At 38.7% G+C, this 21,634-nt stretch overlaps 2 protein-coding genes and 1 long non-coding RNA gene across 4 annotated transcripts in view; 1 reads left to right on the forward strand and 2 right to left on the reverse strand.

Moving 5' to 3' along the window:
- LOC140283151 (uncharacterized) overlaps positions 1-21,634 on the reverse strand; it is a 251,521-nt gene that overhangs the window by 187,058 nt on the left and 42,829 nt on the right. The gene's annotated exons all lie outside the window — the stretch shown is intronic.
- Positions 644-14,072, reverse strand: LOC140283146 (NXPE family member 3-like). 2 transcript variants are annotated; one of them, XM_072377831.1, is made up of 7 exons: positions 13,899-14,072; positions 12,255-12,368; positions 10,228-10,668; positions 6,468-6,763; positions 5,418-5,488; positions 4,617-4,823; positions 644-4,537 (listed from the first exon to the last, which is right to left on the reverse strand). In XM_072377831.1, exons 1-7 carry the CDS (start codon positions 14,019-14,021, stop codon positions 3,966-3,968), a joined length of 1,824 nt encoding a protein of 607 aa, XP_072233932.1. In that variant the 5' UTR covers positions 14,022-14,072; the 3' UTR covers positions 644-3,965. The 2 variants fall into 2 exon arrangements, with proteins under 2 accessions (XP_072233932.1, XP_072233933.1); XM_072377832.1 differs by lacking the exon at positions 12,255-12,368.
- Positions 19,224-21,634, forward strand: part of LOC140283144 (anoctamin-4-like) — a 61,731-nt gene continuing 59,320 nt past the window's right edge. The window contains exon 1 of the mRNA XM_072377827.1: positions 19,224-19,608. Within this exon, the coding sequence (XP_072233928.1) occupies positions 19,383-19,608 (226 nt within the window). The 5' untranslated portion in view covers positions 19,224-19,382. The remainder of the gene's footprint in view (positions 19,609-21,634) is intronic.

Here is a 21,634-nt window from a genome sequence, read left to right on the forward strand (position 1 = left end):
TAGATATTGACCGGTATTTATTGAGATCACTGTTTTCTCCTCCCTTGTCAGAGGAATTACATGAGCCAACTTCCAGATACTAGGAATTACACCAGTTGATAAAGAAAGGTTAAATAGGTATGTTATTTGCTCAGTGATAAGAGGTGCTGAGAGTTTTGAAAAAATTGGATCAAAATTATCTGCGCCGGTTGATTTTCAGGGATTAATTATTTGTAATTGATCACTGGAGGAGATTCTGATGTGAACTGAGAGACATGATTTGGAGTGTAAGAAGAAGCACAATTAGAATATGTGGATCCTGTATGTTCATCTTCAAATAAATGACCAGCAGCAAAATGACTGTTAAATGCTTCATAAATTTCTTTTTGGGTGGATAGTGCACGGTTATTATATTGTACATGTGTGAGTAAAGAATTAGCAGTTTTATTTTTCACTGAGTTTACTGCCTTCCAGAATTGCCTAAATGCCCCCTGAGCAATGTGCCTGGGTGGATTCTCAACCAGACTGTTCAAGGAGGTTTTCCCCTTAATTGACACTTCCATATTGGATTTGATCAATCTGTCTTTGTTGACAGGATATGTACTGTCACACCCTAATGAAGTGCGGGCCCCGGTGCGGTCACAGAGTCAGGAGAAACAAGAACTCTTAGTTCAAACAAAAGTTTATTTGAATAACAGAAAATCTCACACAGAGAAAAACCTGGCCTGGTGAGCAGGGAAGTCGGCCAGCAGGGTCGGAACAAAAAAACCAAGGTACTCCAGGAACTGAAAATTATCCACAAAAACACTAAAGGTCAAGATCCAGGTTGTGAACCAAACAGGCATAACAAATACATTAACACACGAGTGAAGAATGGCAGAGAAGACCAGATATTTAAACTAACGGGGCAATCAAGGGAAGATGGAACACAGGTGAGTTAAGAACCAGGTGTCACAGCTGTGGCTGTGACATGTACCTCAGACTTTTCAGGTTGCTGTAATTAAGCCTTTACTTAAAAAAACTACTCTTGATTCAGAAGTGTTGGCTAATTATCGACCTATATCCAATCTCCCTTTTTTGTTTAAAGTTCTTTAAAGATGGAACTTTAAAGTTAAAATAGTTGCAGTTCAACTTTGTGATCATTTACATAGAAATAATCAGTTTGAAGAGCTTCAGTTAGGATTCAGAGTGCATCATAGTACAGAAACAGCACTGGTTCAAGTTACCAATGATCTCATCTTAGCGTCTGATAGCGGACTTATGTCTGTACTTGTCCTATTGGATCTCAGTGCTGCATTTGATACGATCGATCACAGCATTCTGTTACAGAGACTTGAACATGTTATTGGGATTAAAGGAACTGCATTAGGCTGGTTTAAGTCATATTCATCTGATAGATTCCAGGTTGTTCTTGTAAATGAAGAATCTTCCTCACACATCGGAGTAAGTCATGGAGTTCCTCAGGGTTCTGTGCTCGGATCAATTATTTTTACAGCATGGCGTAAATTTCCATTGTTATGCTGATGATACTCAGCTGTACTTATCTATGAAACCAGATGAAACCCATAGGTTGGTCAGACTACAAGCATGTCTTAAAGACATAAAGACCTGGATGACTCAGAACTGCCTGCTTCTAAATTCAGACAAAACTGAAGTTGTTATCTTTGGACCTGAGCGCTTCAGGGAGAAATTGCCTAGTTATATAGTTACTCGAGATGGTATTTCCTTGACTTCTAGTTCTACAGTGAGGAACCTTAGAGTTATTTTTTACCAGAATTTATCATTTGATACACATATAAAACTGGTTTCCAGGACTGCCTTCTTTCACCGTTGTAATATTGCTAAAATCAGGAGCATCCTGTCTCAGGGTGATGCAGAGAAACTGGTCCATACATTTGTTACTTCAAGACTGGACTACTGTAATTCTTTATTATTGGGCTGTCCCCATATTCTCTGAAAAGCCCCCAGCTGAACCAAAATGCTGCAGCCCGAGTTCTGATGAGAACTAACAGGAGAGATCATGTTTCTCCAGTTTTAGCTTCTCTTCATTGGCTCCCTGTTAAATTCAGAATAGAATTTAAGATTCTTCTCCTCACATATAAAGCTCTTAATGACTAAGCTCTATCACATATCTCAAAGATCTAATTGTAAGGTATTTTCCTAACAGAGCACTTCGCTCCCAAACTGCAGGTTTACTTGTTGTTCCCAGAGTTTCTAAAGGTAGAATGAGAGGCAGAGCCTTCAGTTATCAGGCCCCTCTCTTGTGGAATAAGCTGCCAGTAAAGGTCCGGGAAGCAGACACCCTTTCCACTTTTAAGATTAGGATTAAAACTTTCCTTTTTGATAATGCTTATAGTTAGGGATGGCTCAGATAATCCTGAAACATCCTATAGTTAAGCTGCTATAGACTTAGACTACACCTTTCCGCACTTTGCTCTCTCAAATGATATTATGTACATGTGACATTATTGTGGTTATAAACTGTCACCCTGTTCCAACAGGTATCCTTTGAATGGTGTTATGGTGTGTCCCCCCCCCCCCCCCCCCCTTTTCTGTCTTCTCAAACACCAGCTGGTCGAGGCAGATGGTCACCCTTCCTGAGTCTGGTTCTGCCAGAGGTTTCTTCTTGTTAAAAGGGAGTTGTTCCTTTCCACAGTCACAGGCACGCTCAGGACAAGAGATTCGACTGAAGACAAGTTTCGGTGCAATCTGTTGGTTTCCTTAGCTAGGATATTGTTTTTTTTAATTGACTCTATATGAATGAATTGGATTATTTTGAAATTAATTCATTGGATTTCATTGGATTATGATTACAATTGAATTCCAATTGGCTTGAATTGGACTATATTATTTAAGTGCCTTGCGATGACTATATAAATAAAATTTAATTGAATTGAATTGAATTGTGTGACCGGTGTCAGGGTTTGGTTTGCATTGCACATAGTAAGTCGGACGTATTTCCAGTGAGGGTTGAACTCTGTCAGGGCTGCCCCAGAGACAGAATTTCTAGGTGCAACAAGGGCATTAAGGGGGTCCGATTTGGCGGCCTCGGAATTGTGTCTCTGCTTTTTGCAGATGAAGAAACCGTCATCCGGCCATGACCTTCAGCTCTCACTGGAGCAGTTTTCAGCTGAGTGTGAAGTGGCTGGGATGAGAATCAGCACCTCCAAATCCGAGACCATGGTCCTCAGCCATAAAAGGTTGGAATGCCCTCTCCGGGTTGGGAATGACATCCTTCCCGAAGTGCAGGAGTCCAAGTATCTCTGGGTCTTGTTCATGAGTAAGGGACGAATAGAGCAGGAGATTGACAGGTGGATCGGTGCGGCGTCCGCAGTGATGCAGGCTCTGCACCGGCCCGTTGTGGTGAAGAAGGATTTAAGCCATATGGCGAAGCTCTCGATTTACCGATCAATCTACATTCCTACCCTCACCTATGGTCACGAGCTGTGGGTAGTGACCGAAAGAATGAGATCGTGGATACAAATGGCCGAAATGGGCTTCCTCCGCAGTGTGTCTGGGCTCTCCCTCAGAGATAGGGTGAGAAGTTTGGTCATCTGGGAGGGGCTCGGAGTAAAGCCGCTGCTCCTCCAAGTCAGATGAGGTGGCTCAGGCAACTGGTTAGGATGCCTCTTGGACGCCCCAACCACCAGATCCCCAGAGAAGCGGCAGATGGATGGATGGATGGATGGATGGATGGATGGATGGATGGATGGATGGATGGATGGATGGATGGATGGATGGATGGATGGATGGATGGATGGATGGATGGATGGATGGATGGATGGATAGCATCTTACAGGATCAAACTCCTATAAGGCTTTGGACCAGAGTTACTTAAAGTGGTCGATGCATAGACTTATTGTTTGAAAAACAATTTGTCTTCTGACAGAAATCTTTCTCAAAGTTTGATCGTTAAGGTAATACCTGAGAAGTTAATTGATATGCAGTTTGGGCTGTGCTGATCATCAAATGTTACAAACTTTCAGCTACACCTTCAAAAAATATGCATTTTTAATATTGACACATATGTGCGACAAGAGAACATTAATCATATTCTTTATAATGGGAGGTTGTGGATGTAGTTTGTGTGGCAGGTGGTGGGCCAAGGTCATCTCCCAGGCATCCACCAGACGAACCTTTGCTCCTTTGAACATGGTCCTGAGCACCTTGTCGCGTTGCAGTGTATACCAATCGCTGTTGGTCAGTGTCTCATAGAGCGTCAGAGCTTTAGGGTTTGCAGTCCGGATGACGACCAGTGTATCTGGAGCCCTATCCAGCAGCCGCAACACCGCCCTGCGGATGCTCTGCAACCGCCGGATGTAGACCTCAATAGGGAAAGTACTGAAGTGGGACCAAATGCCAATAACTACAACAGTGTTGGCGCCTCCAACCACACTGTCTAGTTCGTTAGCAATATAGTGTAGCTGACTGACTGGGATGTCGGCAAAACGGATGGGAGGACCATGGCAGTGGTATGTTACTAAGATGTTGTTAGCATAGTCCAGGGCCATGAAAGGTCCATTTTTCTTCAGGCTGTGCAGGTTAAACTCTTTGAGATCTAAAAGTATGACATGAACAGATTAGGCTGCATTGTGCACGGAATCAATTTGCTGTCATCATTCCTGCTGGGTAGCTACCTGGTAGTGCTGTGACAATGTATTCAAACCACTGCCTGATTGTTGAGTCTCCATAAAGGTGGACAACCTTGCCTTTCAGACACTGGCTGCTGGCTTTAGATGTGTTGAAATTGTGAACTATGGTGCCATCTAAGGCTCGCCATGCACCCTGATAGTAATAGCCAGAGGGTCCAGTAATCGTGACATTGCTTTTCCTCTCTGATTGACCTGGGAAGAGGTAAAAAATATGTTATTCTTTTTTTTTTCACTTTTCCAAACAAAAATAAACATTTCCAACAAAAAGGCTAATTATAAGTTTTCTCGCTAAGCTGTCTTTGAAGGTGCAGTTTATTCAAGAAAATGAATTTTTTTAACAGTCTTAATTAAAACACCTTTTAAAGCCAGTTAAAAGTTTGTCATTTCTTATTTTGGAGAGTTTTACCCACTGTGCATGAATGACTGCCCTATTTAGGTCTCTCCACAGATTTTTTATGATGTTTTGAATGCCAGTAAGGATCACTGCAAAAGATTCAGCCTGTGCCTCTTGAGGTATGACCTAAATTCAAGAAAGTTTTTACACTGTGTAAGATGTAAATATAATGAGACTGCAGTTATTTGCAAATCTCACAAACCAATATTTTACTCATAATAGAACAGAGCAACTGTATCAAGTGTTGGTTGAAAGTGTGAAATTTACTTTCACTTTCATGAAAAATATGAGCTTGTCTTGAATTTGATGGCGGCAAAGACCTCTCAAAAAATGAGACAGGGGCAACAGAAGGCTATGGCGGCATGGTGATGGTTGTAAATATTGGACTTTACCCTTTAATTTTGGCAACACACTGATGTTTGCAGGTCCTGAGGCCGGAAGAAAGACTTTCATGTTGACACCACTAAAGCAAAGCACAGAACATTTTGCATGTCACATAACTAACAAAAACTGGAAAACAGTTAAATCAACTAAATGTAAATAAACACATAAATAAATAAACCTGAAGTTAAAACTGCGATAAATCATATCATTATATGAACTATAGCTACATGAAAATTCAGCACGCTGGCATTTCTATTTCTGCATTTAATGGTGTTTACATACTTTCAAGACACATTGGTGCATTAATGTGATAAGAGGGCATCAAACATTACTTTTACAAGGCATTTAACACTATTCATGATTAAAAAAATACTTGCAAGGGTGCACAAATGTGGTTCAGTAAGGATTGGAACTGTGACGAGGATATGCTCGACCCCTTCTACATGGTCATGGTTGCTCAATATACACAATCCTGATTATGACTTGTGAGACGCTACCATAATGTTTCAGCAGTGTTAGATTACAGTGTTGTAGTATTTTAACCATTTTTTTTGGCTACTGATTGCTACATGAGGCTGCTCAGAAGCAAAAGTAGTAAGATCTGTAATAATATCTGCAGTAGTTAAATAGTAACCATGACTATACAAGTAACATACATACCAGGATACAACATTTAATAGTAGCTGTAATGGTATTACAATTTAAAGTAATGTTATTGATAGGCTAGTGACTGTGGTACAGTTTGAAATGGTATCTTTATTTATCACTGACACAGTCAAACACATATCCTGTTCGAACATCAAGTAAAGAAGCTGTACCTAGCTGACGTTTTTTCACGTTGCAAGGTCAACAGAATGGTTGTATATGCGTCAAGGAGCTGGTGTGGTCTGAGGCCGAAAATTTTCATTTTAATCTCAGGCTCACTCGGGTGACTTGCTGCCTTGTCTGATTGAGATACTGGATTTATAGGCCTAATCACTGATTTGCATGTTAACTTTGTTGGTAATATGAATTTTCAATACCTTTCTGCAAAGAATGTTTACATTGGTAACACTTGCCTTTGAAAGAGCATCTCCTCCTTGGGCTTGAGGTTTTGTTTAAATCCTCCGACTTTGTGGGTGACCCTGGCACCACAGTCTAATTTTCTTGGTTTGTAACAGAACCACAGATCACCTGTGTGAAGGTCAGTGTAATTGCATAGCTGATGCTGGGTTGCATTGAGACATACGTTACAGGTGGTAGTTTCGGTGACTGAGCCTGAGCGAAAGATGCTTTGGAAATAAATTCTGTCGGGCTGCTCTTGGTTCAGTTTTTGCAGTACTGTCACTGCCGCACTAGAGTGAACCAGAGTCACCTGTTAAGACAGAGAACAATAATTTTAACCAAAAGACACATCAAGCATGATCTGTTATACAAGTAAAGTCAAATTAAGTTATATAACCAATAATAAAGATAGAAGCACACCCGATAGTGGAAAAAAGGCCAGTTCTGTTGTAGGCAGAAGGCTACACCACAGCACCTCTCAGTGCTGTGGTGGAGCAACGGATGAGGAGGAAATTATATTCTGTTTTGGAGAATAGTAAACATCATCTCCACAGCATCCTGGCAGGACAGAGGAGCAGCTGCAGTGAGAGGCTCATCTCACTGTGCTGCAGGACTGAGAGGTTCAGCAGGTCCTTTGTCCCCTCAGCCATAAGGTTTTTTAATAGTGACTGCTGACATGCTTTTGTCAAATGTATTTATTTAGTCATTGATTATTATTGTTATTATTATTTTTGTTGTTGTTGTCTAATATACAATCATTGTATATTCATAATTATTTTATAATTTTTTGAGCTACTTGACAAAGTTCAATTTCCCCCACTGGGGGATGAAAAAAATATTTTTCTATTCTATTCTATTCTGTTCTGTTCTATTACAGGAAATTAGATTCATCATAGATTATGAGAACATATCACATTCTTCACTCCCACCCCCAAGCAGTAACTGCTCAGTCCGTGCAGGTCCATCAATGAGATTTCTCCACATCTTTAAATGTTTGCATTCAAAGTGTTTGGTGGGTGTTTTATTAAACAACTAATGGTGTAATTGCCATTCTGTATATTTTTAAGCTAAATACTGACAGTAGTAAATTCTAAGTCAAAGTCCAATTTATTTGTATAGCACATTTCATGTACAAAACAATTCAAAGTGCTTTACATAAAATAAAAGCATTGCAGCAGGGAGCAGAAAAAAACATTAAAAATATGTAAAAGAATATAAACAGAAAGAAAGAAAATAATTAAAATTAATTAAAATTAATAAAAACAAGGAACAGTCTAGATAAGTTAAAAGATACCGTGCAGATTTCATGCATAGACACATGAGAAAAGACGTGTTTTTAAGATGGATTTAAAAATTTCTACATTTGGTGACAGTTTAATCTCCTCTGGCAGTTTGTTCCACTTGTTTGCAGCATAATTCAATTCAATTCAATTTTATTTATATAGCGCCAGATTACAACAATTGTCATCTCAAGGCACTTAAGTAATATAGTCCAATTCAAGCCAATTGGAATTCAATTCATTGTAATCATAATCCAATTAATTCATATAGAGCTAATTCAAAAAATTAATATCCTAGCTAAGGAAACCAACAGATTGCACCGAAATGTGTCTTCAGTCCAATCTCCCGTCCTGAGCGTGCCTGTGGCAACTGTGGAAAGGAACGACTCCCTTTTAACAGGAAGAAACCTCTGGCAGAACCAGACTCAGGAAGGGTGGCCATCCGCCTCGACCAGCTGGGGTTTGAGAAGACAGAAAAGAGGGAAAAGAGGGGGGAAAAACACCATAACGCCATTCAAAGGATATCTGTTGGAACAGGGAAACATAGGTTAATAACCACAATAATGTCACATGTACATAAAATCAATTTTGAAATTAAACAGGGGGAAAAGAGAGCAAAGTGAGGAAAGGTGTGACAGATGAGGTCCCCCAGCAGTCTAAGCCTATAGCAGCTTAACTATGGGATGTTTCAGGATTACCTGAGCCATCCCTAACTATAAGCTTTATCGAAAAGAAAAGTTTTAAGCCTAATCTTAAAAGTGGAAAGGGTGTCTGCTTCCCGGACATTTACTGGCAGCTTATTCCACAAGAGAGGGGCCTGATAACTGAAGGCTCTACCTCCCATTCTACTTTTAGAAACTCTGGGAACAACAAGTAAACCTGCAGTTTGGGAGCGAAGTGCTCTGTTAGGAAAATATCTTACAATTAAATCTTTAAGATATGATGGAGCTCGGTCATTAAGAACTTTATATGTGAGAAGAAGAATCTTAAATTCTATTCTGAATTTAACAGGGAGCCAATGAAGAGAAGCTAAAACTGGAGAAACATGATCTCTCCTGTTAGTTCTCATCAGAACTCTGGCTGCAGCATTTTGGATCAGCTGGAGGCTTTTCAGAGAATATGTGGGACAGCCCAATAATAAGGAATTACAGTAGTCCAATCTTGAAGTAACAAATGCATGAACTAGTTTCTCTGCATCACCTTGAGACAGGATGTTCCTGATTTTGGCAATATTACGAAGGTGAAAGAAGGCAGTCCTAGAAACCAGTTTTATATGTGCGTCAAATGATAAATTCTGGTCAAAAATAACTCCAAGGTTCCTCACTGTAGAACTAGAAGCCAAGGAAATACCATCTAGAGTAACTATATAACTAGACAATTTCTCCCTGAAGCGCTCAGGTCCAAAGAGAACAACTTCACTTTTGTCTGAATTTAAAAGCAGACAGTTCTGAGTCATCCAGGTCTTTATGTCTTTAAGACAGGCTTGTAGCCTGACCAACCTGTAGGTTTCATCTGGTTTCATAGATAAGTACAGCTGAGTATCATCAGCATAACAATGGAAATTTATGCCATGCTGTCTGATAATGTTACCTAATGGAAGTATGTATAAAGTAAAAAGAATCGGTCCAAGCACAGAACCCTGAGGAACTCCATGACTTACTCCAACGTGTGAGGAAGATTCCTCATTTACAAGAACAAACTGGAATCTATCAGATAAATATGACTTAAACCAGCCTAATGCAGTTCCTTTAATCCCAATAACATTTAGCATAACAGCTAAATGCTGCTTCTCCATGTTTAGTCTGGATTCTGGACTGGACCACCTGACCTGAGTTCGTGGATCTAAGAGCTCTGCTGGGTTTATATTCTACAGATGTAGAAAATACAGATGTATTTTGGGCCTAAACCGTTCTGGGATTTGTAAACCATAAGTAGGCTTTTAAAATCTATTCCGTGACTGACTGGAAGCCAGTGTAAAGACTTTAAAACTGGTGTGATGTGTTCAGATCTCTTAGTCCTGGTTAAAACTCTAGCAGCAGCGTTCTGGATGAGCTGCAGATGTTTAATGCTCTTTTTGGGAAGTCCAGTTAAAAAACCCTTACAGTAATCGAGTCTACTGGAGATGAATGCATGGATGAGTTTCTCCTGGTCTTTTTGGGAGAGAAAACCTTTAATTCTTTTAATGCTTCTGAGTTGATAAAAAGCTGCCTTGGTGACAGCTTTGATGTGGCTGCTGTGAGTTCCTTTTGTTAAAAATAAAAAGAAGCTGGCTCGTAGTTCAAGTAATTTTTTTATTTACATGGTTGTACAAGTGAACTTTTACTAACATTAGATTAATTAGTCTGATAGTTGGATAAATCTGATAGTAAAACCGGCAGCTGCATTGAAATTTCAACTGTGAAATCTGATCTTTTTTTAATTCAAGACTTCATATAGTATGTGCTGTGCAAGAAGAAAAATGACACAAATGGCAACAGAAAGATTTTACTATTACCTCAACATGTGCGCTTCCTTCCCAGGGTAAAGAGAATACAGCAGAGTAGGAGCCATTGCGATGATCCACCACTTGCCCCGCCACACCTGCTTTAAGACTAAGGTTGTACAACCGGGCAAGTAAAATATCTCCCCCAGACTTCTTGGCATGGCCATTGAAGTCATACATTTTGATCAGAACCTTCAGCTCATCCCCTACATGCCACTGTCCCCCTCCACTCCGTCGGAGAATTGTAAAGGTGCTGTGAGCTGGATCACTGGTCTGCTTCGGGGAAAAAGGAGATGGTAACAGTGGAGTTTCAGGCCATGCAATGGCATCTAGTAGGATGTCTATCTCTTGAGCCTCCTTTGGAGACAGTGGCTGGAATGTGCAGATGCTTTTGCTCTTTGGAGGGTCAGTGGAAACAATTGGGGTGATGGCAGTGCTAACTTTATCCTGAAACTGGAAGAAAATTTAGATAAATTAGATTGAGACACAAACAGCTACAATGTACAAAATACTGATTACTTTTATTGCGTTCATAAGTCCTACTATTCATAAGAAATACAGCAATAACTCTGTCAACATCAATTGGGATTAGCACCTAATTTCCGCATACATATGTATTTGCTCCACAATACACAGATTATGCCCCCTAACGTCGAGAATTTAAATTTTTATTTTTATCTATCTATTTTTTGGATGGATTAACTTCACTTCAGCGATTAAAGAGATCGTCAGCAGTTTTCCTGTCCAGTTTTATGGAATATGCACATGGATTTACCATGTCAAAATAACATAATTCAAGGGAAAAAGGTAAGTTAAAAGAGATTGGACTGGCCAATAGTCATTTTGTGGAAGAACTTGTTAAAAGATGTATGAACTACAACATGTGCACTCCATAATGTTACAGAGATTCCTATTATTTGAATACTAATACTGCATCCTACCACTTGTTGCCATCTGGTATCAAAAGAGAGGGAAAAGGAGAGTAAGCAGTAAAGTTAGCTTGCCACTTTTGTTAGCCTTTAGCACAAGCCAGTGTATGACTGCTTCCACGTAAAATCATATCAGTGATAACCGAAGAGAGGGAGATTCTCTACCACCATTAGAAAAAAACCTTAACTCTGCAGTTTGAAGGTGTTTTGTCTTCTGAAAAAAACGAGTGTAGGTTGTTCAGAGAGAGTGATGATTAACAATTAGCATCTAATGCAAAAAATACTGAAATGGACACAGAAACTTGCATTCATCATTCTGCAGATTTTATTACGGTAACGAAAGTTAGTTGCAGTCAGTTTGGCAGTGGTGAAAAAGCAACTGCTTCATTGAAGTATAAGTTAATAGATTATATTTTTCTCTCTGGGTTTGTGTTAGGCAGTATTAATGAAACAGTGTTCCGTCTAACCAAGGTTTCAGGTCACCTAACACGTTTGAAATATAAAATGACCATATTTATTTTATCATTGTTTTTTGAAGACAATGTACTTTTTTATGATTATATAGTGAAATCTGAATGGGTATTTTGCTGTGCAGATGATATAGTCAATGTAATTTAGAAAAGTTCATATCATTTTAGTCAAGTCAAGTCAAATTTATTTGTATCGCATATTTCATGTACAAAACAACTCAAAGTGCTTTAAATAAAATAAAAGCATTTCAGCGGGGAGCGGAAAAATAATTAAAAATATGTAAAAGAATATGAATAGGAAGAAATAAAATAAGTAAAATGAAAAAAAACGAGGAACAGTCTAGATAAGTTAAAGATACCCTGCAGATTTCATGCATAGACACATGAGAAAAGAAATGTTTTTAAACTGGATTTAAAAATGTCTACATTTGGTGACAGTTTAATCTCCACTGGTAGTTTGTTTCACTTGTTTGCAGCATAACAGCTAAATGCTGCTTCTCCATGTTTAGTCTGGACTCTGGACTGGACCAGCTGACCTGAGTTCTTGGATCTAAGAGCTCTGCTGGGTTTATATTCTCTCAACATATCACAGATGTAAAAAGGGGTTAAAAAAAAAAGCTGTGATTTAAAAAGTCCTCACCTCTATGATGTGCATGCTATACAGCAGGAACATTAGGACACATGCAGTCAAGAGTAGGAGGATGAAGCCATTCTTAAGGTAAGCTCTACCTCTCATCGTCGGTAAAGATGTCATCTGGTACCGCAAGATAAAAGCAAAAAAGCAAGTTATGTTTCTGTCAGATAAGTGAGAAAATAAAATGTGTTGTATCAGTTTTCTAAAGTGTTTTATTTCTGTTGTTTGTGACTTGAGAACAACATCCTTGAACACATCTGTGAAATACAGAATGGCAGATTAAAAGATCACTTTTTAGAACTTTTTAGTATGAGAAAAAGCATTCCTGTGTTCTGCTGTTCTGCCACAAATTGTTGTGATCAGTAGTTTGTCATTTTGTCTCATTTGAATTTTTGAAGCTCATGTTCTCGGTTTTTATTGCTACTTTTAATTTATTTTTCATATCTTGACGTTGCTCTGTGCTGAGTATTTTTCTTTTTAGAGTTCATCCTGTGCTGGTTATTAGTATCTGCTTGGTTTCCTGTTTCTTTATTTCTTGTTCAGCTCAGTTTCAATTTCTTGGTTTCTAGCCTGTATCTGTTTGGTTTTTTGTGGCTGTTACCTGTCAATATCCCTAAATGTCCTCAGTTAATCATGTCTGTAGATCACCAAGTTATTTTTCCATCTTTCTCATCTACTCACCTTCAGTATGAGTTATCATTTTCTAAAAGTCAGATCCATGTGACTGGTTTTTTTTCTTTCTCTTTTCCATAGCTTTTACTCAGGTTCTCAATTCATCATGGATTGTGACAGCTTTATTCTATTCTCTCTATGGGTCCTGAACAGAAGGTACACATAGCATGACTGAATCAAACAGAAGAGTCTTTGCGATCTGTTGCCTTTAGCAAGGATACTTTCTATGAATTGGGATTATATGAATACTGTAACTGCCACATTTTATTTTATGCCTTATGTATATGCCTTTCTATAGTTTGCTCTGTCTGTTTTATCATACTGTATGTAGTTTTACACACCACCTTTAGATGGCACTGGAGTCATCTATCTATCTATCTATCTATAGATACAAATAAAACAAACCATCAAACAGAATTTTCTGTGCTAAGAAGATACAAATATACAGTGATTCTCTGGTGTTTTATCAAATAGCTTTAGTTGCGTTACAGTTACAGCAAATGCAGTGTTATAGACTCACCTATACTGACTTAGCAGCTGTTTCACTCTTCCCTCGACTCTATAGTATCTGTTCATTTGCACAGGTCTACACAGGCACTGAAGAGGCAATGTGACTATGGCTTTGCCTACTTTTACCGACTGCACTCACATGAGGTAAAAGCAGCTATTTAACACATTCTTATCCATGAACTCAAGTAAGTTTAAAATTTTGGATGGAGAGAATATTGGTCTAAAATACAATTTTTGCTTTTCTAAATACCGAATATCATATTTCGCTCCACCCCTTATATGTATGTGTATATATATATATATACACATTTATATGAATATATACACATAAAACTGATACATAACTGATGTTGATCAGTTATATGTATAAATCAATAACTTGTTATTGACATACTCATAATCGCAAACACATATATACACAAGGTAAGAATGATCAGCTAATAAAAACTTGTTCATAGCATGTCTTACCCTCAGAAGAGATCTTTTTGGAAAAGATCTGGTGAATCTCGTAAAATGTTTTGTTATCCTGAAGTTAACTTGACTGATTGTCAGTGAAGTTTGTTCTTTTTGCTTGAATTCCACATAGTTCATACAAGTGTGGTGACCACGTACAGCTTTGTCAGATAGCTGTCTAATAAGGAGTGCAAGGTCAATACTCCGTTTCACATATCTGTAGGATGTCAGTCAGCTAACCAAGCTCCACCTCTTTGCCAAATTTCACCAGGTTTCAGTTGGAACAAACAGATGAGCAACACAGCAAAACAAACTCACACCTCCTTGCCTGTCATTAAAAAAGGATAGAGGAAGGAGAAAAAAAATTATTTAAGTCATCATATCATATCCCTAAAGATTAAGAGATTAAATCAGGGTTCACTGAAGAAAAAACTCAAGCCCGTTAGTTTAGGCAAATGGAAAATTATATAAGATAAAAATGTAAGTTTTCAAAAGAAAAATTAGAAAAACTGGCAAAGTTCAAACCAAATTATTTAATCAGTCATTTTCAATAGTCTGTTCATGGCCTGACTTCAACTAAGCATAAATGTAATCTGACCTTTGTATCATTCAGCCTGTATCAATGAATCAGTTTGACCTGCAAATGTCAGGAAAAAACTGAGACAGAGCCAAGCAGAGAGATCAGTACAGATAGTGTTGCATGTATAGGTTTGGAGGAAAAATATAATATACTTCCTTTTAGTACTATCATTTTCATTTTTTTGGAATGAAAGTGTGTTCATTTTGATTGAATTGGCTTGTATGTACTGTTTGCTTTTATTTGTACAGTGCCTGTGTTGTCAGTTGGTGATGCAAAGATACAAATAGATTTAACTCAAACAGATTTTCTTATTTACTCTCAGCCATGCTTCATAATATAAGACTTGATCAAATCAAAGTTATGAGCAGACAGAAATTAGATCAAAAGATGAAAACAAAAAGAAACTATGATGTGAAAATGAAGATAGCATGGTACATTTTTACTTATATTCTGCCCTCATTTCTCTTCTCCAAGTGAGATGAAGGTAACACTTTCTTTGGATGGGTTGACACAACTGTACTTCAACAGATTTGTTAAAACACTTAATGATAATAATGAGAAAGTATGAGGATTTCAGAAGTGTTAAAGTTCTGTACGGTTGGCTGTGCTGGGAGTGAATGATGAGACAGAGAGTACAACACAATTGGCTTCTTGGTTCTTCTGTGTGTAAAAGATTAAGTATCTTCCCAGAAACCACACAACTGCATTACAATTATTGCTATGTTGCCTGGAGCCTACCTCTAAGCACAAAAGGATGTCTGAGGGTTTAAAACCAGCTCGATAGTTCCTGTGTATTTTTTGATACTTGTCAACAGGGGTTATCTGTGGTGTGGCTTGGCATGAAGGTAGGACCTGGATGCAGATATTTTAAAGGAAAACTTGATTTATTCAAACAAAAGGAACACAAGGAAAACCAAACACCTTAAAAAGATTATGAAAAACTAACAAAACAAAACATGGCATGAAGCATGACTATAATTAAACTATGGCAATGAACAAACCTGACGTGAGAACAATGCCAGTGAATCACTGTGGCATAGAACAGTGAGGATCTGGCAAAGTGCAAGGGGAGACCTGGAAAGTAAATACTAAAGGGAGGTGATTGGTGATGGAGTGCAGCTGAGGGGGAAAGCAAAGGTGACTTGAGTGAACTGATGATCAAGAGTGACTGAGGGGAAACATGGTAAAAAAAAAACTATTGATGAAATATAAACCTAAAACATGAAAACAAAAACTATAATCATGACAGAAAAAAAATCAAGAAACACAAACACAACAAAACCCAAAGATGTGACAATGCTATGTTCTTGAATTTCATATCTAGAGTTCTGAAAAAGTTAGAAACCCTGAATTGTTTTTCTCAATATAATATAACATTGCTAGAATTTTGTTATTTCAAATTCTAGGCTGCCCGTTCAGTTGTTGTTAATTTGCACAAGTCAGATTCAGTTGCACATGGAAGTAAGCTTGCTTTTACTCTTAGCCAGTGGGCTGGATGTCAGGTTTTGTGTGAATATGAGCCTGTAGGTTATTCTTTGATCTTAATGATTTAGATTAAAAAAATATTCTCTACATCACAAAATTGAATGCGAGCCAGATAAATATGCGAAGACTCATGATAGGATGTTACATAAATTTGTACAAACTAATGCACAAAACATAAACACCCTTTGTTTACTCACACAGACTCATATAAGCCCTACTAAAACACCTGGTCAACACTCGTGAACACACTTGTGAATGTGGAGCAGTGTCGATGATCTTTGCAGTAGCTGAGTTATTATCTGACGCATCTGGGCCATTTCCCTTGAGCCAGAGGTACTTCCTCAAGGTGAAGTGTTTTCTCCCTCAAGTGTGCTCAGTAGTGAGCTGAGGCCAGATAATATACATAGAATTTGGAGCGATTGAGCCTTCATTTGCTTTAGTTTGGCACTAAGTGTCTTTATCAGTTTGCAGAAAGCGTTTGTATGTTTAATTTTGCATCCGTTTGGTTCCCACCGTTAGAGATAAAAGTTATTACAGCACATTTCAAATGCAGTTCAAATTTTCCTGTAAATGCCTTATGTTCAGTGAGTTTTATGGTGGACTGCAAGGCCACAAACTAACAAGACGGGGATGATAGGGGATGTTTTGTAGTACATTCCTTCTCCAATTAGAATTCACTTGAACTTCTGTTTAGAATTATATAACTCACTTTCACAAAATGCTCCATCCTGTATTCATTGGTGTGTGGTAAGCTCAACATTATGTCCTTACTCTTCCTATCATTACATACCTTGTGATATCTTCGGATGGCTTTGAGATGACAGTGCTTACCACAGCACCACCCTTGGTTTGGCCTTCATATTACATAATTATTTGCATGAGTAATGCTTGTAGACTCATTCCCCCAGGTAGCTTTGACAGATGGGAAACAGAGCTTTTTAACATGGGTTAATGTAAGAAACTGAATCTTTGAACCCAAATCTTTTTGATGCAGTTTGTGTAATACTAGTGCAATATGTTCTCTATTTCCCGTGGTTATATCCACAGTATTTAGTTTTCAGGAACTGCTTTGTCGTAGGAGTAGGGCCTGTAACAGTTGTCTTCCAATTGGATGTTCGGTGGTACGATTCCTGGCTTCTATAGACACACATAACAAAGTGTCCACGGGCAAGACATTGAACTCTACGCAACAGGGCCACACAGAGACAAAAAAAATGCACACTCACTCCTAGGGACAATTTAGAGTCATCAATTAACCTAACATGCATGTTTCTAGACAGTGGGAGGAAGTCTTTGGAGAGAACCCACATATACACAGAACATGCAAACTCCCCACAGAAAGGCCCCAGCCAGGAATCAAACTAGGAACCCGCTTGCTGTGAATTGATGGTGCTAACCCCCACACCACAGTGCAGTCCATGATTCGGAGTTATACCTCATTAATTACACGTTGGGGGAATATTTCAGTGGTCCCCACCCCCAACCTCGGAGCTACCACTAGCAGGTTTTCAAATATCCATACAGCTTCTTAATAGCTGTGACTCCCCCTGTTCTTTCTCTTTTTGATGCTTCCACTTTCACGTTTCTTTTTACCAACATTTTTGCTGATGAGAAATTTGAGATTTATCCAATTCAGATTGGACAATTCATTATTGGACAGCAAACTTGGGTATGTCAATAATCTACATGAGTAAATGAGCTGACATTTAATTGTCAGTGGGACACCAAACACAACTGGTTTTTGGCCTCTATGATAACCACTCCCTGTTCCCCAGACATACAGACAACACCTAAAAGTAGGTTACATACAAAATGTGTTAAATTGTAAATTCTCCATTCTCCATTCCATAGTGTTGAGCCTTGAGTCTTGAGCCCCAGTAAGCCTGTGCAGGATAATGGCCTTAGTTATTATTCATAATCAACGACAACCCTGTACAGCTCTACCTTTTAAATGACTTTGAAATGTGTTTACTGTGAGAATGGGACAAATTAACACCCAAAACACTGTCTCTTCATATCCTAAATCCCAGGATGTCTTTTAAGTAGGAATGCGTACAATTAAACATTCAAAAGTAGAAAATAAAAACAAACTTTGGACCACCTTTGATAAAGACATGCATTTGCCATTGCATCGTTTTGATGACCTTATGCAATATAATGTCCAGAGCTGAATACATTTTTCACCATGACCTTGTATGATGATGGGAAATACTCTCAGTGGGCTTAATGTCTGGACTCTGAAACACTCTTTTTCAATTTTATCCAAATGAAACATTGTATTGTTATTTTGGAACATGCCCATACCATGAAGGAAGAAAAAAGATTATTGACAGAAATACCTGGTCATTCACTATATTCAGGTTGTCAGCTTACCTCATTTTTTGAGCACATAATTTTGCTGAACCTCTACCTGACCAACTGAAGCCACCCCAGATCATACTGCTGCCCTCACAGAGTTGTATGGGAGGCACTTGGTTTGACGGATCAGTCCCAATTCCTCGAGTTCTCTTTGCATTGTGTTTTGACAAACACTCTTACCATTAAATATTGTAATGAGTTTCACTGGTGATTTCCTTTGATTTGATTTCACCAAATGTTTTAAGCGATCTCCAATCACAATCATTCAAGATTTGTGCCTGACCACATTTCTTCCTCAAACATGATGAGTTCCCTGTCTCTTTCCCAATGGCAGCTAGGTTAGATTCCAGTGCCAACATAAATTAGATAAAGCAGTTACAGAAAATGGATGGATGGACGGAGATGATTGTTCAATCATTTCACCATTCTGAGTGACATAATGTCTTCTAACATGTCTGTTTAACAAAAATGGAACTACTAATAGCATCAGTCAGGGTTACATAGGATTCATATTTGCAAATCAAACTAAGTTGACAGTAAAGCACATTAAATATCTTGAGTTCGTTCCTTCTTAAGGGTCAAAGGGTTTTTTTTATTGGGAGGGGGCATTTTTGACGAAATTCATTTAGTGATGTATTTTCTAGGCTGATGTCTGTCCTTTTATATGTAATAGGTGACATTTTCTTACAGGCAATCATACAGCGACTCGACACTGCTTTGTAGTTTTCTATAATCCAGTAATAATATCGGTTATAATTCTTCTCTAACTTTCACAGTGTCTGTGGTACTTCACTGTGAGTTTGCGTTCTATAATATCTCCATGAGTGCTTTGGCACTGCGACTTCAACAACCACGTGAAGCAGCCACGCCTGCGATCGCGCGTAAAGACCGCAACATCAAGCGCTGCTCGAGCACGAGAGAAGCTGACAAGACGGAACCGATGTGAGCCAGTTCGGAGAGAAGGTGATCGGATTCATGTGTGCAGTGGGAGGAGTTGAGGATGCTTTAGGTACAGGGAGTGTCGCTTCGCCCGCCGAAGCCATGCGTAAGATGTGCAAGTGCCGCCGGTGAGGAGTATGCTGGATCATGAGTCAGGAGCTGACATGCGACTGGTCCAGCAGATCAACACTGGTATGAAGATCCAAGCCGGGAGTGAGCACGTGGGTTGCAGCAAGGTGGGAGAAAACCACGACAACCAGGTCATCTGTTTGCAGTGCCAGGACGAGGTAGTGCGGGTTTGTCCGGGAAGTCCGCGCAGTCCCCGCCGCGCCGTCGCGACGCGCCTCTCCTCCGGATCCGCAGGTATAATTCATCCTTTGCAGCAGATGAGTTCAATGCCTGCTGCAATCACTTGTTTGCCCATACATACCATTACTCTAATGGTAAAGTGTGGGTTTAAATGAGGGTGTGGAGCTAATGTGTCCAAATGAGAGTTTCGGACAATTGAAGACACCGACACAGAACAATGGGCGACTTTTCTGTGTGTTTAGATACAAAATGGACACTAATTAGATTGAGGATTTTCGTTTTTGTATGTACCGTGTGAGTAAAGAAAAACATAAATATAGAGATCCTCCTCGAGGATACTCTCCACACAACCACCATCGCACACATTTTTGCTATTTCTGTCCGAATTAAAATGATCTAGTCAGAAAGATGATCACTCCAATAGTATAAGAATGCTGTTTTTCAATGAACTCTTTGCTGTGCTGTAATTCAGTCATCTGATGATAAATTATGGATGTGGCTCTGAGGCTGAAAGGATTTTCAGAGTCCACTTGCTGACTTCCAATAGCTTTTGAAATCTATTATACCTGCAAGTTTAACTCCAAACACGGAAGCAAACAAGCAGATGTGAGTGCCAGAGCTGAGAAAATTCCCAGATAGAGATGAATACCTACACCCTGCTGCAGTTGCTCTTTTCTGACACGTCTGTGGATGTTAGATAGGAAAATGAAAGGTTTGTGCAAAAGTTCTTTAAATTGCTAAATGAGCCGAACGAGTTGTGCTCAGTTCAAAAGCAAAGAAGAGGTGTTTGGGGTGCCTTTTAATATAGTGACTGCCAGGGAAGTCTTCCTCTTCCGCTGAGACAGATTAATGAGTTAACCTTTATCTCCACTGAGAGCTGGTGTTCCACATTACGACTGCAGTTTCCCGTGTTGAGGTTATTGTATCAATTGACCATGGAATAAGTTAATATTGTGTATTGTCTCTTTATTCCTTTAAGTAAAAGGCATACAAGCATACACAGCTTGGTTGAATGAAGATGGAATTTATCAGCATGCATAGTTGTGTGCATTTGCATTTTTTTACACATTTGATTTGATTGTTTTCTTTGAACTGATGTCTTCTCATAGCTTCAGTATTTTGGTTTCATTTGCAGTTGTTTCCTTAAAAAACTCTTCAATAAACTGGTTAAAATCTAAAACAAATGAAGATTGTGAGCTCAGAATTTACAGATATTTATCATAAATCTTTACAAAGCAATCAGACATATTCCATGAAGCCTGGATGAAATCCGCATGTCTGATACAGAAGAACTGAATCAGTCAGTATATATGACAGTTCAGAGCAAAGAAAAATAGTTTTTTGACATGCAGATGCTCAGGATTAACCCCTTTCATTAGCTTGATAACGTAAGCCAAACCTGTCTCTTAAAGCAAATCCCAATATCTCCTCTGTCACAAAATCTACCATGTAGGTAGAAAAATATACAAAACAGTTAAGTGACAATGAATAACACATTTTTCTACAAGAAAAATGAATTCATATTATCTACAGGCCTGTCACATGTATAACATTACCTTAATTTCCGCTGTAGCCTGGCCAAACTAACAGAAATGTCATATTTCCACTTACAGTATTTGTTCATACCTTTTCATTTCCATCATCTTTATACACCTGTCTTCTGTTATTGACATCGCAGACATGTCATATGAAAAAGAAAGATTGCATGTTTGCAGTTGCATGTTTGTTTTATGAGTTAAGAATTGATGGTCCCTACCATGTTTGAATTTGAGAATACATCCTCTAAGTACAGAAAATGATTCAGCAGCTTCTAGAACCACCTTCATCAGCAATAATCTGAAGTAATCACATTCTATATGATGTTATTAGTCATTCACATCACTGTGGAGGAATGTTTGCCCATTCTTCATTACAATGTTGCTTCAGTTCCCCAAGGTTCACTGGCATTTGTTATGATCCCATCATAGCATTCCAATCAGGTTGAGGTCTGGACTTTGACTGGACCATTGCAACTTTTCTTTTTCACACATTCTGTTGTAGATTTGCTGCTGTGTTTGGGATCATTGTCCTGTTGATGAGC

Source organism: Leuresthes tenuis, unplaced genomic scaffold (genome assembly GCF_036924035.1).
Source record: "Leuresthes tenuis unplaced genomic scaffold, fLeuTen1.0.hap1 SCAF_23, whole genome shotgun sequence".
In the NCBI taxonomy this organism is placed as follows: domain Eukaryota; kingdom Metazoa; phylum Chordata; class Actinopteri; order Atheriniformes; family Atherinopsidae; genus Leuresthes; species Leuresthes tenuis.

Excerpts from the sequence above, each read along its gene's own strand:
- LOC140283146 (XM_072377831.1), bottom strand. The coding sequence starts at position 14,021 with ATGAACTATGTGGAATTCAAGCAAAAAGAACAAACTTCACTGACAATC. Across the intron at positions 10,669-12,254 it reads ATAGCATGCACATCATAGAG|TTTCAGGATAAAGTTAGCAC; the intron begins GTGAGGACTTTT and ends ATTTTCTTCCAG. Across the intron at positions 5,489-6,467 it reads GAGGAGATGCTCTTTCAAAG|TGGTGTCAACATGAAAGTCT; the intron begins GCAAGTGTTACC and ends GCTTTGCTTTAG.